The sequence below is a fragment of the Schistocerca piceifrons genome, chromosome 4, assembly GCF_021461385.2.
Source record: "Schistocerca piceifrons isolate TAMUIC-IGC-003096 chromosome 4, iqSchPice1.1, whole genome shotgun sequence".
In the NCBI taxonomy this organism is placed as follows: Eukaryota; Metazoa; Arthropoda; class Insecta; order Orthoptera; family Acrididae; genus Schistocerca; species Schistocerca piceifrons.
Window position 1 is genome coordinate 420,270,429 of NC_060141.1, and position 17,777 is coordinate 420,288,205.

The 17,777-nt window shown below is 39.0% G+C and overlaps 1 protein-coding gene across 1 annotated transcript in view; it reads left to right on the forward strand.

Annotated features, from left to right (window-relative positions):
- LOC124796319 (cytosolic non-specific dipeptidase) overlaps nt 1-17,777 on the forward strand; it is a 176,408-nt gene that overhangs the window by 126,986 nt on the left and 31,645 nt on the right. Inside the window, exons 5-6 of the mRNA XM_047260449.1 lie at nt 4,800-4,998; nt 13,328-13,549. Coding sequence (XP_047116405.1) covers nt 4,800-4,998; nt 13,328-13,549 — 421 coding nt within the window. The remainder of the gene's footprint in view (nt 1-4,799; nt 4,999-13,327; nt 13,550-17,777) is intronic.

Here is a 17,777-nt window from a genome sequence, read left to right on the forward strand (position 1 = left end):
TGACCCCTGGTTACAGGAGAGCCCATAAAGCCTGGTATCAAGAACACAGTACATGGTCATTGGAACAGTGGTCCCAGGTTATGTTCATGGACGAGTCCAGGTATAGTCTGAACAGTGATTCTCACTGGGTTTTCATCTGGCGTGAACCAGGAACCAGATACCAACCCCTTAATGTCCTTGAAAGGGACCTGTATGTACGTTGCGGTTTGATGGTGTGGGGTGAGATTATGATTGGTGCACGTACACCCCTCCATGTCTTCGACAGAGGAACTGTAACATGTAAGGTGTATTGGGACGTCATTTTGCACCAGTTTGTCTGAGCAAGCACATCTGGGATGCTCTCGGTTGACGTATTGCTGCACGTCTTCATGCCCCTAGGACACTTCAGGAGCTCCGATGGGCACTGGTGCAAGAATGGGAGGCTTTACCACAGTAGGTGCTCAACCACCTGATCCAGAGTATGCCAACCCCTAGTGCAGCCTGTGTACGTGTGCATGGTGATCATATCCCATATTGATGTCAGGGTACATGTGCAGGAAACAGTGGCATTTTGTAGCACATGTGTTTCGGGATAGTTTTCTCAACTTATCACCAATACTGTGGACTTACACAGATCTGTGTTGTGTGTGTTCCCAATTTGAGTGTGTGGACTCAGATTCCCCATCTGTGTTCACAGTACTGAGGCATTGTCAGCCGCAGATGACTGAATCGGAGCCAACACAGGTGGGAAATCAGAATCCACACACTTAAACTGGGTGCTAACACTCTGCCCGCACGTGCTCAGGGCAGCGATTTGCAGCTGTGCTTTTCCTGTGTCATACATGTGAAGACTGTGGCCTGTTTCTCCAGTAGAGGGCACTGAATGTTGCTGTATTCTCTGATTTGTCTACAATGATGTTCTAGCCCCACCCCTTGGCACCTGTGCTTCTCTAGCAAGCCAGTGTATATATTGGTGACCCATTGCAGCAACATGTCAGTAAGCACCTGAAGATGATAATCAGCTGTCTTGTTGAAACATTGTGCGGCTTCCACAACATTATCCGATGTGATTCCATGAACCAATGAACTATGGATACTTTCCAGACTACTGTCAGAGAGTAATCAGTCAGTTATTGGGAGTCTGATTTGTAGACATATTTATTTGAATAAAAAAAACCTAGAATGTTTATTTTGAAAATAATTTTAAATCAGTAAATGTTATCCTGAATGTTGTTGCTGAAAAAAATGTTGAGTGCCAGTTGTTGAATTGTTAATAATGCTCTAAGTTGTGCAGCATGTATGCATTATTGTGCATTATGCAGTTGTCATTGGCTAAGAAATTTGGAATGTAACAAGAAAACACATGCAAGAATGAAGATGATGATAAGGAATGGCAGGTAATACAGGCTAGCGAAACTTGAGACAAGAGTCTTAAGAGAATGGTGAAAATGTTGCAGGAAGAATTTCCACTTGCAGAGAATATAACTAACACAGGCTATGAAGCAGTTTTGAAGTTGACCATATAGTGTTTATGCAGCATAGTCCATGCAAAAAGCTACACTGAAATCCTGTACCACCACTTAAACAAACATATTAATTCAATGTTTGTTTGAACAATGACTAAACATCTGATTGATACTGGCCAATAGCAAGTACACTGAAATCCATTTGCCATGTAATCTCAAAATTATTTCACTATCCACTGGGAAACTAGCAAGAGTTGCTCCCCCCTGCAGCTCAGATCCTGCCTGCATTGATGTTGGTAGGTTTGATGTAAAAACAGGTTTCACTAGACCCATCAACAAGATAAAGATAAAAGTGACTTGCTGAGATGAGGAGACAAGGCAGACTCAGTGAGTGAGAAGATCAGGTTCAGGAGGAATGGAAAAAGCACCCTCGCTGTGGGTCTGATTTGATGAGGGTTTTGAGATTCTAAGTAGCCAGGAAGAATTTTTAAGGATGGCCCATGAACAAATGTGTTGGTCGTCAAGAGAATAATTTTTTTTGTGAGGGTAGAGTAACCAGCCTACAAAGCCAAAACTGTGACCACCTCCCAGAAGCTCAACACTCTTCCATTCCTTTTTTGAATCACTAACCACATTCCAAACCTACTCATCACAATCATTCTGCCTCCCCTCCTGCCAAAAGACACCCATTTCATTTTTTGTGTTTTGAGGATTCCCTCTGAAAATATTTCTATAGGCTACGGATTCCAATGAAACCTTGACAAGCATGGTCTATGTGTTACATATCAGATCCTAGCCATGACCGTGTGTAGTGCTGGTTGCTATTGTGAATGACAGTAGTGAGTTTCCAGTTTCTGTGAGATGGGATCTATTCTCAGCCCCTTAATCCAGCTAAATGGTAGGGGGCTGGCCCAAAAGGTGAGTGATTTCTATAGGATGGCTGCTGTTCCCTAATAGCTGTACAACAAACTTCTGAAGATGTTGGCTGGTAGCAGCACATTACAGCTGTAGTATGAGCATTAACAGGAAATAAGCAATCAAAGTGCCTACCTTTTGTCCTGGAGACTGATGGGCAAAGACTAACATATTGTTAAAATAATTTTGTTTGGAGCTAGTAAAATCATGGTGTCAGCAGACAGTTTCTGTGAGATGCATGCGTCTAGTTTTCTGGCTACTGTGCTGTGGTGGAGGGTGGAGGTGGTGTTGTAATGTGTGTTTCAGAAGTTGTGATCAGTAAAGTTGTGGAAGTGTTTGGAAATGAGTTCCCATGCACATTTCTGGAAACTGGTTTAGTCAGTTGCCCTTTTTTTTTTTTTTTTTTTTTTTTTTTTTTTTTTTTTTTTTTTTTCCCCCCCCCCCAAGATGGGTATTGCTGTTTAGCAAGCATACAAGGACTCTGTCAGAAAAGACCACCTACCAGAGAGTGAAGAAGGTAGCTAGATGGAACTGTTGTCTGATAACAATGAGGTGGAATTGATGAGGCTTATTAATGGATAATAAATTCCAATTGGCAACAGTAGAAGTTTTTAAGAGTGTTCTTGTGTGTGATCTTATACCTTCTAACTTTAGATTGATATTGTGTGTTGTTTATACAGAAGATGCAAGAAACTGGTTGGAGGCAATGAAGTGGATGTTTAAATTGCTCGTTTTCCAATCTCTTGATTGGATCTGAGAGTTTTTTGAAAGTTGTTTTACTGAAAAGTGATGCAGAAGCTGTGGCTATTTTACCCCTGTACCTTTGGTCAAAATGAGGCTGGTGACTTATTTAGCATGATAGTGTAAGCTTAGTAATCCACAGAAGTAATCTGGGTCTGCCACCAAACATCTCAGAGGAAGTCTACTGAGAAATACATCACATGATTCCTCTTGTGTATCACACATCACTAAGACTGCATGGACTCTGGCTGGAAGTGCATATGGGACTTCATTAGACACTGTGAAAACTCCATGAATAGGATGAGAACGAACATTTCCTATGTTCTGGAATGATGTGTGTCAAATGTATCAGGATGCAAGAATCATATGATTTAAATACACATTGAGGTGAAAACTGCTGGTCAAATCCCAGATAACTGGAGTGCTCAATGTTTGAAGATTAAGATACGGTTTTCCCATTTGGATAGTTTATCATAACATTGTTGGGTAAACTATGAAATGGGACAAGTGAGCAGATTCATCAAGGTACCCACTGAAATTTAATGCCAATACAGCAACTATTGGAGTAAAGTGGTAACTAACAATCTTTTTGAGCACAGTAACCTAAACTTAGATCAACACAAAGATGGAAAGCATTCTTCAGAGTTACAAGTAAAAAAGGAAGAAAATAAATAAATGGAATTTACCTTGTCATTATTTTCCTTCCAACTGGTTATTAAATTTTACACATTGCAAAATAAAGAGAAATGCTGAGACTGTATAAACTGCTGTTAGTGTTTCAAACCCCACATTAAAATTTTAAATTTTTAAAATATTACAATGTGATGGAAAAATTATGAAGTAAATATTTGTGATCAGCATCATGAAATTTATCAAATGATATGTGAAGCAGAAAACAACTAGGTTGTTTGATGAGTTGTAATGTGACTTTAATTGATTGTACATGATATTCAGCCTAAATTTTGCCCTTAATTTCTCTGTGGGGAGTTTTGGACAGTTGTTCATCTTCTTATGACTAAAGTACAAAAAAAGAGTTCTGGATGGATTACAAATAATGCAAGAGTAAAGGTAACCCCTTGGCATACAGTTAAAATGTAAATGAGCTTTTACACAATGTTCATCCTTGGGCTAACTCTCTCCCTCTCCATATATGTGTGTGTGTGTGTGTGTGTGTGTGTGTGTGTGTGTGTGTGTGTGTGTGTGTGTGTGACTGGGGAAGAGATGTGTCGAATGGAGTTGTGGTCAGTGAACAAATGTATGAATAGCTGCCTCTGTAGAGCTGTCCATTTGAAATGGAAGGTAGGATTGAGACAGTATTCCAACACTACTGAAGTGGGTGACAACTGAAGACTACATTACCCTCTCAAAAATTTTGGAAAACATTGTGAGGAGTGAGACTGGCTGTTGATTATTGACATTTGTGACATCACCTTTCTTATAGAAAGATCCATTAGTGGCTTATATTAATCTGCAAATAATGCAAAGTCTAGAGAAATCTGTCACTGGTATGATTCTCTGCCACGCATAATAGTTAATTACTAAGATATTTGTAGGGTGATGTGGCATAAGATACCAAGAGCATCAGCACAGAAGTATAGCAGTCACCTCTGAAATTGTGTGATCGCACTGAAGTTTTCATTTTTTTGGTTACAGTTATTGTTCTGAAAACTATAAAATACATGCTTTAATGTTTTTCAGGCGTGAGGGTATGTCTGACCTTATTTATTTAATGAATACCCTTGTTGACAAGGATGGGAAGATTTTGATTACCGGTATTATGGACGATGTGGCACCTTTGACTGATGAAGAAAGACAGATGTACAAAAATATAGAGTTCAGTGTAGATGAATACCGTGCAGACATTGGAACTAATAAATTACTCCACAATGAGGATAAGGTAAGAGATGGACTGCCTAATAATGTAATGTTGTTGCCTCACATTGTGTCACTCCTTATTTCCCTCTTGAGTCATGTGTTCAAACTATTTATTTTCAGTCAAATAGTTTGTTTAATCTTACATAATTGTATATCTGTGTAACGATTTAAAATAGTAGAAATTTTTGTTGTCTCAACCAATTGTGGAAAAACAGAAACTACCGTATGAAAATTTGATGTACCTATTTGCAAATCTGACAACAGGTATCCCAGGTCAGTTTCAGTCAGTCTAAATCTGCAATACGGTTATGTCGTGCTTCTATTACCACAAAAATATTTAGCTGTTTCAATTGTACATTATTTCCTTCTGTTTTTAACTTAACACTTTTTTAGAAAAAACTATTCGTCAGGACAATATGTGCTCGAAAAATGGTTCAGAGAGTCAAACAAATTATTTATTATTACCACATTTACAAATTCTGTACAAAAGAAAGGAAAAAAAAAACTGGATGATTCAACTCATGTCTTCTCCATGAACAACTGCTCAGTATTATTTGACTTCTCTTGTGTACTGCCTATCTTGTCAGCAAGAAAACTTTTAAATCCCCCCATCTGAATCCCATATTTGACTGTCCTGACAAGCATCCAACTTGGTCAGGATTATATGATTTTGGCACTTACTGTCATTGTCTTAAACCCCTGATGGGTAACATTTTCTTCATGAACATAATACATATAATTTGTTTTGAATTCTGTCACTGAGGAGGAAGTGATATTCTTTGCCTTCAACTTTAATTTTGGGCCAGTTTGTATGCATTTTATTGGCACAAGATCCCCAACATTGTACATGAAGGATTTCTTTTGAGACTGGTTGAAGCTAGCACAGTTTTTGTCTTACATCTTACTGTTTTATATTTAGCATCCTTCTAGTAATTTCATGATGTGAAGTGTGGCCTATGTGTGAACTCTAAATCCCATGAAAAGTACAAATTGTGTTTTCCAAATACTTCCATGGTAAGTTGAATTCATGGTATGTTGAACTGTTGGATTTTGAACCATTTGATATGGTTGTCTATATGAAGCTCAGCAATAGCTGTAGCCATAATACAGTTTATACCATCAGTCTGTCCTCTCCCTCTTTAAGGAGTCTTGTTGTTATTAAAATGTCAGTTTTCTACCAGTCAGCAATAATCCTCAAATTATTGAGAGGTAAAGCAAGTATCTGTATCAGTAGTTACTTGGATTGGACTCTCAAAATTATTTTTCTGCAATTATACGTTACTAATTCTTTCTACTAATTTTGTAGTCTTTACAGGACACAGGCGAATAAACTTATTACAAGCATCATCAGTAATACTTGCAATTCATTTGTGTCTCTTATGAGCCAATTAAAGTAATTATTGTGATCCATATGACAAGTACAAAATAAAGGTTGAAGAAAGACTTCCTTCTTTCCTGATTTTTTAATTCACAGTTAAACATTTTACACAGATGGAGATCACTCATTTCAACTTGCCAGTCACCTCTGGTAAATAATAACTTTGTTTTACTCCCTCTTTGCTTCACTTAACAACATCCTTTCTTGTGCACAAGACTGATGGTTTCATACTGCACAATTTGGAACCATTAAAATCCTTCTTCCATTGTTGAATTTGTAAAGAAGTTGTCATAAGATCATTCATTGAGAAAGTTTTCGTATGCTACCAAACCATTATCTTTTTCATGGGCTCTTTCTGATACTAGCTCACCTGCAAAACCAAACTATACATTTTCACAGAAACTTAAAACTTCTACATGTTTCATCCTAAAATCAGATTTGTGTTAGATGCTGTCATGGTGGTGGCATCATCTGGAGATATAATTACAAAGAAGCCCTCTTTCCTTGCATATCTGTGTAGCCCAGTTTCCTAATGTAGGTTGCCAGTTTTTAAAGATGTTTGGTGGCTACTTTCTTCCAATTATGATAAGCCAGAATAACCAGGCATGAGTTAATCTAGCTTGCTACTTTATTTAACGTACTAGCACCAACTCAACAACCAAGGAATAAACAACTAAAACTATTTATCAAATATACAAGTACCCCCACCCGCATGTTCCTCTAAACCCTTAACTTAACAAACAATGGGAAGTTCAGGATGGACTGTAACAATATTATGAAAAGGAAAGTTGCCACTCACCATATAGCACAGATGCTGAGTCACAGGTAGACACAACAAAGAGAATGTCACAAATAAAGCTTTCAGCCCTTGAGGCCTTCGTCAAAAATAGACAACATGCACAAACACAACTCACACACATATGACTGCAGTCTCAGGCAATTGTAGCCACACAAAGAACAACTTAACTTTTTTTTTTCAAATTACATTCCAAAAAATTGTTTATTAATGGAAAAACATCCTATAATGAATGAATTATGTATATACATATAAAGATGACTTTTGAAGATCAAAATAATGAATTACAAAGTTTTGAAAATCACCAGTAATAAAATCCTGAGTATACTCATGCACTGGTCTTTGACTAAAATATCCTGAAACTTGAAGTCATTTTTTAATTTTTGTGTAGCTATGAAGTCTAACCATGTATTTCACAATAGATTCCTGTGAACACAGATCCTGTAGGAGCTGACTGAAGCATAAAGGGTGTATTTTCTTGTAACACTGGTGAGCACTTGTCGCTCAACTGATGAACTATCATCACTTTCAATGTCTAATGAAGTAACATCACATTCTAATTAGAGCTGCTAAATTCAGTGTCAAACCCAGGAACACTGTAGTAATCCTTTTTTGAAAGCATTTTGTAAACAACAATATAAGAGAGAGTCTGAAAGTGCGCATTTTGTTGTTGAGTACCTAAGTCTGCATACTGTAAAGACAATATCAAGTGGCAACTACCTCAATCAAAACATGACAGCCAGGCTAAAAATGTAGTACCAGACACTCTCTAATGGCCGAACATATAACTATCAGTGCTGAAATGGATATGTGTTGGATTTTATTTTTTTGAAGGTCTCTTCTTAAGTTGCCCTAGTATACTTGGTGTTTTAAGTTTCTGTCAAAATAAAAATGAGGTAACTCAGGGTTTATGTTAAGGGGCTAAATCCTGGTTCCCAGGGAAAGTTGGTAACTGAGTTGACATCCAGATAGGAACGGCCTACGGAGGTTCTGGCATAGTAGCAGTGAGTACTATAGCAGCAGTCTCTTCTGGAATCACCGTGAAACCCTCCACATCACCCAGTGCTGTCGGATAATCTTGTTTTGATGTATAATTGGCAAATCGTTGTTGTCCCAGTTCCTCCACATCTAGATATTATGGCTTTAACCTGTCTGTGGATACTGTTCCATGTCTACCATTCTGGTCAATTTTGAAGGTGTCTGTGTGCCTTGAAAATACCTTGTATGGCCCAGTATATGGTTGGCTTAATGGGGGCTATGCTGCATTGCCTCAGAGCCAGACATGTGGTGTAATATGTAGGTCATTGTGAACAAAAATCTGTCTTTCTACATGTCTGACTGGTGGGCTTCCCTGCAAATATCTCATGCATGTACTGAGTTGCCATGTGAAGCCCATTACTTCTGATGGTTGTGTCTCAACTCTTGTTAGGCTTATGAGCTCTGCCAGTGCCCTCAACTGCTCCCCGTAGACCATTTGAGCTGGTGAGCATTGTAAAGCCTCCATGACTGTCATGTGCAGGCCCGCCAATACCAGTGGTACTGTTTCCACTCATGTATATGAAAAATGGGTCAGTTTAGCCGTTAGTGTATAATGCAGGTTTTCCACCATCAAGCTACACTCAAGGTGATCACTGGTAATGCACAGATGGTTGTGAATAGCTGTAGGATTTCTGCTGAAAGCCATGATTCAAACTGTGATTCGCAATCCATTGTAACTGCGCGAGGCATACCAAATCTTGAAAACCATATACCCACTAACGCCTTGGCCACTTTCTCTGCCAAGATGTCTGGTATAGTAGCTTCTGGCCATCTTGTCAACCGATTAATGGCTGTAACCAGAAAATATTGGCCAACCAAATATGGTATCAGTGCCATGTTGTCAGCATGAGTGTTGGAAAATCTGACTGGGTGTTGGAAACTGCCTAACTGGTATAAAAGCATGGTGACTAATTTTGCTCCATTGGCACTTAAGGTAAGAACATGTCTAAGCTCTGCAGTCCTTCTGTACTCCAGGCCACACCATTTCACTTGCTACTAATTTTGCTGTCGCATGTATGCCTGGGTGAGCCAAATTTGTAGTGCCTGGAAAACCCTACATTTAAATTCTCAGGAAGGTAAGATTGCTGTACTTCTCACAATCTGTCACACCAGATGCTTGTATCACCATATGGGGCAGGAATTCGTCATAGCCATAGGGCTGCATGTTCATTTGATACTGATCACACCACTTTACCACTATCTCCACCCACGGTACTGCTTATAAACTAGCGCAGTTCTGTGACAGGCAATCTGCGATGATGTTGTCCTTGCTGGAAATGTGTCACACGTTGGTTGTGTATTCTGCTATATACTCAGCCTATTTTCACAGCCGTGGTGATCTGCGAGCTGTGGCACAGTGGAAGAACAACATTAGTAGTTTGTGAACTGTTTGCCCCCTACTGATGACCAAAAGTGTTGAACAGCCATGTAGATTGCCAACATGTCCCGATCAGTGGTGTTCCTTTTCCTTTGGTGTTCCTTTTCCTTTGCTGTGGTGTGAGGCTATGTGAATAAAAGGCAAGCAGTTGTCACCTGCCATCCACCTTTTGTTGCAATGCTGCTCCTGTGGCATTTTGACTTGCATACACTTGATGGCCAATGGGCTGTTAATTCATGGGTGAGCCAATTGTGCCACTTTTGCCAAACAACACTTGACTGAGAGAAATGCAGCTTTGCTTGCTGGTATCTAAGGTACTTTCAGGTTGCTGGCCGTGTATTTGCCCATGAGCAATGCGGTGAGCAGTTTCTATTGTCTTGCCATCCCACAAAAGTGTTATCGATAGCGGTTCCCATACCTAAGAATCTACACAAGCCCTTGTACATTGTTGGTATGAGCATATTCTGTACTGCCTTGACCAGCCCTCACTGTGGGGCCAGCCCGGCCAAACAGACAACTTATCCTAAGAAGTGCACTTCTCGTTTGCTGAATCTACACTTATCAGCATTAACTATTGTGCCAAATTCTTGCAGATGCTGGAAAAGCTGCTGCAAATGGGATGCATGCTCTTCAGCTGTTGATGAAAATAAGAGAATAGTAATGTAACAGTAGAGAAGTGGCAGACCCTGTAATACCTCATGCATAAAATTCTGCCATGTCTGTGCACAGTTCCTCAAGCCAAAGGTCATAAATTTGTACTGAAAAAGCGTGAAAAGTTTTATTGCTGGGATTTTTGGTACATCCCTGCAGCTATGAGAATTTGCAAATAGGCTTTTGGACAGTCAACTACACTAAACAGTTGAGCTTGGGCAGTAGTTCTGTTATAGTGTGTTACTTTTGTGCCTTGGTAACAGTTGAGTATTATCTGAGTACTCTATAGTTTCTGCATAAGTCATGATCTATCTTTCTTTCTCACGACGTGTGAGGGAGATGACCACGGGTTGTCTGATGTGTCTATTATCCTTGTTTTCAGGAGCTCTACAAACCCAATCTGCACCACCAAGAGTTTGTCTGGTGGAAATCTCCTCGGATAAGCTGCAACAGGCTGGTCCAGCAACATGCAGATATTGTGCCTCATAGAGTGTCTGCATCTCCTGTTGGTAGTGAATTTGTGGGTGATCAATGGGAACTCTTGTATTACCTGGCCACAGTGCTCATCCTCATATGCCATCAATCCATCGGACATCCTATTGTGTAGTGCAGTCGATTGGTTTTTACTCTGCTCAGAGGACTCTTCTTCATCTGCCAGCATGGACAACACGTTCATCAGATCGGAATTGTGATTCATAGTAATTAACCGTCTGTTGACTAAATCTGGCAAGAGGCAGAAATATGATTAAAAAAATTGGCACCGTGTATGGGATCAGTGAAATTTGTAACCATGAATGTCCACACAGGCTCAAATGAAAGACCTAAGTCCAGTGTCCATCTCTGTTTTCCATAGATTTGGATGGCCAACTTGTTTGCTGCTGTGACTTGTGCCCTGCTATTAGTGTTTCATTTGCCAGCTGTCTTCTGTGGACACACAAGCTGTTGGTGGCAGACATCAGCATCCTTTAAGGTCCGCTCATGGAATTTGGGTAACTGCAGTTTTTAGTACGATGATGTGCAGCTTCCCCAAAATGCCTGTGATACCAGCACCACAGATCCATATTCGTCTCAGATGAGCATTAATCACCCTCCTCGCTCACGATCTGCTTCTCCGGAATACGGCACTCATAATGGCAATATACCTTCTGCTGCTGTTTCTATGATATTAGATTCATGCATGCTCTCTGTTCCTCCAACTTTTCTACCCTTTTTTCTTGTGTTGCCTCCATTGTTGAGTGCCCATATGAATTGTCAGTGGCTTGTGCTGCTTCCATATCTCTTCCTTGATCATCGTTACTCTATGATGGTGACACATACGGAAACTTCTACTAGGCTATTCACTACTATGTCTGGCTTTCCCATTAGCTCTTGCAGTGACAAACCTTGATAAGTAGCTATTGCTATATGAAAGTCCATAGGCAACTCACACAGCCAAAACATGCGTAACGACTGTTCTGGCAACAAATCTGATCCTGCCAATGCGTGTAAGGCCTCCATCACTTGAGATAGAGATTGGTTACCCATCAGTTCATTGTTAAAAGGCCTTCTCTACTCAGAGTTCCAGCGTCAAAGTGTATGGTTGCATAAGCGCCTCCTTTAAAGTGCTGTAGCAATGTTGTGGTAGAACATCTTCTGTTCCCTCTACCACAGTCTTTAAATGTTCTGCCATGATGATGTATTTATTTGTGTTTGTAAGTACATCGTGCTGTTGGGGATATACTCAACGTGCATAAATCTAGATGTTGGGTCAAAACAGCAGAAGCTTGACACGTCCCAGATGATTCATTGAACTTGCGTCTTGACGAATGAAGTTGGTGTCTGTGAATTGCGATGTAGTTGAGGCTGCGGGTTGTTCCATTTTGACATGTGCCACAGCTGTTTGCATGGTTACGCTGGTCATTCTCTTTGAAAAAATATCTTCATTTACAATGAATCACATCAGGGTCATTACTGTGGTGGTTACTTTCTTCCAGTTATGATGAGCCACAATAACCAGACACACGAGATAATCTAGTACACTATTTTATTTAACACACTAACAACTCAACAACCAAGGAATAAACAAAAAAAAACTTTTAATCAAATATAAAAGTTCCTTGATGCTATAACGCTCTACTCATTTCTTTTGCTGCTACTTTGTGGTGAAATACTAACATCGCCACAAATGTATCTCATTAAAGGATGTTGTTGAGCATGCTCTTTAAACTTATATTCCTAATTATTCTCCTTAAGTCATGCAGAGGTTTGTTGGTTGTAGAATCATTTGAGATAAACTTCCTTAAATATCACATTAATCCAAAGAAACTTTGTAATTCTGCAATAGATTTCATTTCTGGAAAGTTTTGAAAGGCATCTGTCTTCTCATCTGGAAGTCCTTTTTTCTGCACTGTACAGCAAACTCAAGAAACCCAACAGTTCTTTTGAAGAACTGATACTTAGCAAAATTAATTTTGAAGCTGTATTCTGCTGAAGCTTATAATACTCAACCAAGTGACTGGAGTGTGTTGTACTCACACTTTGCTGGCAGTTCAATATTGCCCACATAAATAAATATGATTTTCTCTTAAGGCAGTGTCCAAAAAATTATTCAATAAGTGGCTGGATGACAGCAGGCAAATTTGATTTTCCAAGTGGAACATCCCTGAACTGAGAATGTCATGAGTGTGTTACAAAAAAATAAAGTATACTTTTGACTCTCCTGTATAACATCGACATTAAAGAATACATTCTTGAGGGCTTGTGTGTAAAATACACATTCACCTTTCAGTTTATCTCAAATATTTTTAACTGTAAATTTGCTTAATTTTCTAGGAATCAGCTTGGTGTGCAGTAGCACTTGTGCTCATGTGCCACTTTGAAAATGACTGCTTATTTTAAAATGGGGACGGTAGACAGCTCTATGATCATAATTCAGCCCCTCATTTACTTATTTGCCCTGTATCATCCCATAGTCTTCAGAAGTTGACCATTGGCTTGCCACTGTGACTTCAGCATGAACTGGCTCACACAAGACGATCAGCGAAAAAGCATGGAAGATGTAGTCAGTCTCATGTATTTTAAAAATTTGTTAAGTTTATGTTAATTGGCTTTTATTTCCTTTTTGTTAATAGATTGAGCTGCTACTTCATCGCTGGAGATATCCAACACTTTCATTGCATGGAATTGAAGGTGCATTTAGTGATCCAGGAGCAAAAACAGTGATACCTGCAAAGGTCATTGGTAAATTTTCGATTCGTATTGTACCCAACCAGACACCAGAACGAGTGCAGGCTCTTGTTGAAAAATATCTTAATGAACAGTGGAAGAAGCGGGGTAGCACAAACAATTTTAAGGTATACATGTCACTACTTCTTTCATGTTTGCAGAGAGAGAGAGAGAGAGAGAGAGAGAGAGAGAGAGAGAGAGTGTGTGTATGGACTTGATGTGTGACGTAAGATATCATTTCTTTTATACATTGCAATTAAATCGTATCTATTGGTTTACTGTGATTTGTTGAAGATATGCCCCAACCAGAAAATATGATGATGGATGGTTAAACAGACTGATAAATTGTTACTGTGTCACAGTGGCTCCGAAAATTAAACAACAGAAACTCCTGGTAGGAATATCAACAATGTACGAAAAGATAGACATGTTAAGTTGCAGACAGGTACAATAAAAAGACACTTACACAAAGTTTTTGGCTATAGTCTTCATCAGCAAAAGAAAAATAAACACCATTCATACACACAAGCAGGCACACCTCATAAAGATAAGACTGCCAACTCTGGCAGCTCAGGCCAGAAGAAAAACACTGCTTCTGTACTTAAATAAAGTGTAGATTGGTACCAGTTAACTCTGTACATTGCCACAAACATTCGTAAACTGTTATACATTACATGGGAAGTTACTACTCTCAGAACCAACTAATATTAGTGTCTCAAAGACTCCTCAGTAACATGTCTGTGAATAGTATATATCAACAATTGCATATATATATACATCATATTAGTCTCCCTTGGTGCCACAGATCTTCCATGGTACTGGACTTCTTCATTCCTTCTTGCTCGATGGAGACTACAAATGCTCTCCAGCAGGTAGACTCTGCACCTGTTGAGTAATACTTTTCCACAATATGTGGCCTGATGTTTACGAGCTAATTGTGATCATGGACATCTGAGCTCTGTATTTGATGTATGTGATACATCCCCTTCCATGAATGGTAGCTACAACAACTGTGTGTAAAACTAAATTTTTTTAGCACTTACCCAAAAAGGAAAGTGGTCAGATAGGATCAAAATCATTATTTAAATAAATGTGGCTGGACCATCTTTGACAAAACAATATTAGGACAGAAGGGAATGAGGAAACAGATACAAGATGTATAAACAAAGTAATGGAAAATTATAATTTTGCATGTTGTATTTATCTGACTCAGCAATTTTTTTTCATTATAGTGTTGGTAAAGATGTTTGAAAATTATCTGTACAATATTAGCCATATCAAATATTTAATTTGTCAGCTGTCAAAAAGGTTACATGTGTTTTAGTAGTGCTGGAAATTATTTTTATAAGAAAAAATTGCCTTTAGTGAGTCTGCTGTGAGTAAAACAAGTTATGAGAAGTATAAGCATTTTAAAGAAGGCTGTGAAGATAATGGAAATGAAGAGAGCTCTGAGCATCCCATTACATTGTCAACTGGTGCAATTGTGGGAAAAAAGGGGGGAAAATCACGAACAGTTGTCAAATTACAGTCAGAGATATCACTGATGATATTGGCGTATTCATTGACTCAGGCCATGAAAATTCTTTGCAGGTTTTGGGAGTGACATGTTTGGCATAAAAATTTGTTCCAGAAGTGTTGAATTTCAAACAAAAGCAGGAGTGAATGCAAGTTGCTTGGGTGTTACTAAATGATTCAGTAATGATGCTGAACTACTGGAATGTACCATGAGGATGAGGAGGAAAGATGGATTTACCGATAAATCATCAAAACCAAGGCTCAATCATCCCAGTGGAACCATTTTGGATCACCAGGATGAAAAAAAGCTCCACAAGCATTATCAAATGTTAAAATTACATTCATTGTGTTTTCCAACTGTAATATTGTAGTGCCCCATGATTACTTGCCCCAAGACTGAACAATCAATAAGGAGTACTACTTAAAAGTACAATACTGTTAGCATGAAGCAGTCTCGGAAAAAAGCCAAGTTCTGTGAGGGAAAAATTCATGGCTTTTGTTCTATGATAACGCACCTGCTCACACCTCATTGTTTGTACCTAGTGCATTGGACAGGACTTGGGACAATTCATGAAACATTAAAACCTTACCTGTACTTTATCTCATTCTTAACTGAAATATGGTGTCAAGGATAACTGCTGGCCTCATTTCAGGATACAAAACAGAATCAATCAAATTGGGTGCACACCAAAACTGATCCTTAGTAGGCACCATGCAGAAGGGACCATGTGTTGTAGGGATCTCTGTCCTTAATTATGTTAAGGGTGATTTGTTCACACTATTTGCACATTCAGGTAATTTTTTTTCCATTTCTCAACAAACAATAAGGCAATAGCACCCATAGAAACAGGCTATGGAATTACATTATTTTCATTGCAAGCATCGCTTGCTGCTATATCAGACTGCTCATTTCTCTGGTCTTCCACATTTTCTGATACCCAATAAAATTACATTTGATTCCCTTGTGGCCATAGTATTTTAAGAATGTCACTTGTATCTTATTTGCCACTTAATCTTCTGGGTTCATTTGCTGACTAGTGGGCACACATAAGCTCTGTAAAATGTCACATACAATACATGTCCTCTGTCCTGAACATGCCGCTAAGACGATGTAAGACCTTTAGAACATTTAGTGTTTCCTCTTCAGATCATTCAGGTATGGTAACCATGTGAGTTCCTCACCATAGATGAGAATCATGAACTTCACTGGTTCTTAAAACTAAGGATTACATTATCAGTCACACTTCAGAGTGATTAATGACATGATGTACCTGATAATCCACATTTACTTATTCATCTAGGTGAAGTTGAAGGACCTGGGTTTTGCTCTTAGTTTTAGACCCCTTAATGTTAACTGAGTTGTCTAGTAAGTGAGATTAGAATACAAACAAAAATCATGCACAAATGTGAAATAATTTCCACTATTTGCATCTGTGGGTAATACGCTGTTAGTGGCTATTAAAAAAAGGAAGAGTTAAGATTTCCCCTGTGAAATACCATTCTCCTGGGTACATCAATTAAACCTGAAGTACCATTCTGAAAGGAAGAGCATACAGTAATGGAAAGACACCTTTGGAAGAAATTACTGTATTGCCAGGTAGTGTTTCAGGCCTTTTCAATGTCAAATAATTATCATATTTTGTGTTCCACCACCAGGAAGACTTGGACTGTGTACATAGAGTAATACCTCCTAAAATCACACCAAAGGCAACTGAGAAGTCTTCTGGATTTCAAAAATCCATATGAAGCAGACATTAATAACATCTTCTCTATACCAGTGGTAAGTGCAATACTTTGATGACTATGAGGGTTGCTGTAATCCTTCCTTATTTTCAGGAGAGGTTTATTATTACTTCCCTCCAGGAAGCAGGGTATTGTTCATGAAGCCAGATCGTACTTCCCCCCCCCCCCCCCCCCCCCCCTGCAAAATGGACAGTTGCACTCTGTGACAAAGCTGGACCTTCAGTCCAGCAGTGGCCACCGTATTAATTACCATATGATTGGAATGTTGGATTTCGACTGCTGTTGATTGTCATCCAGTTACGCTGGTTGGTGGTAGGTGCTAATGTGTCTCATAGTGTTTGATTCAAATACAGAAATGATCGCTGATGTGCTGATCCTCTCTGAATATGCAAATAACAGTATGAGTTATAGCAAGAGAGTAAAGTGGCGGATCAATGGCAGAAGATGATCCAGTTCCAGCACTGAAGTATGCCACTTTATCTCTATTAAGGAGGTAGATATCATTCGATTTGAAGAACTGCTCCCTTATTTGACCTGGGGACAGGTGCGAGTGAAGCCTCATTGCTTGTGATGTGCATTGAAATATCTGCTGAGTAGCACAGCTAAATCATTTCTTCTCTACAATGGCTTCTATTCCACATCTGAATATTTATCAAAAACTGATAGCAAGGTAGCTAAAAGAATATTTTCAATGTATGGTTACTTACATGAATAGTACCAGAGACTTAATATGTTCATACTCATTAAATTTAAGTAGTCAGTAGATGGTTAGCATGTAGCCAAACTCACAAATAAATTGTGTATTGATATCCTGTAAAGACACTTATTCATCATTCTGTGGAAGGAAACATCCTGGGGTAAGCATCAGAATATGCACACCAACAGACATGCAGTCACATGGCTGTTCCTCAGTGTGCGTCTGAGATGCCCAACATGACTGTCCCCATGCAGGATCATGCACTGCTGTTGAAGATCTTTTACAAGAATGGTGATTGTGCACCAGTAGCCCTGCAGAAGTTCTGGATACTTGAGGATATGATAAAAGGTATTGATCCAATGTCTGCTGAAGGGTCTGGAGAAAATGATTACAAAACTTGA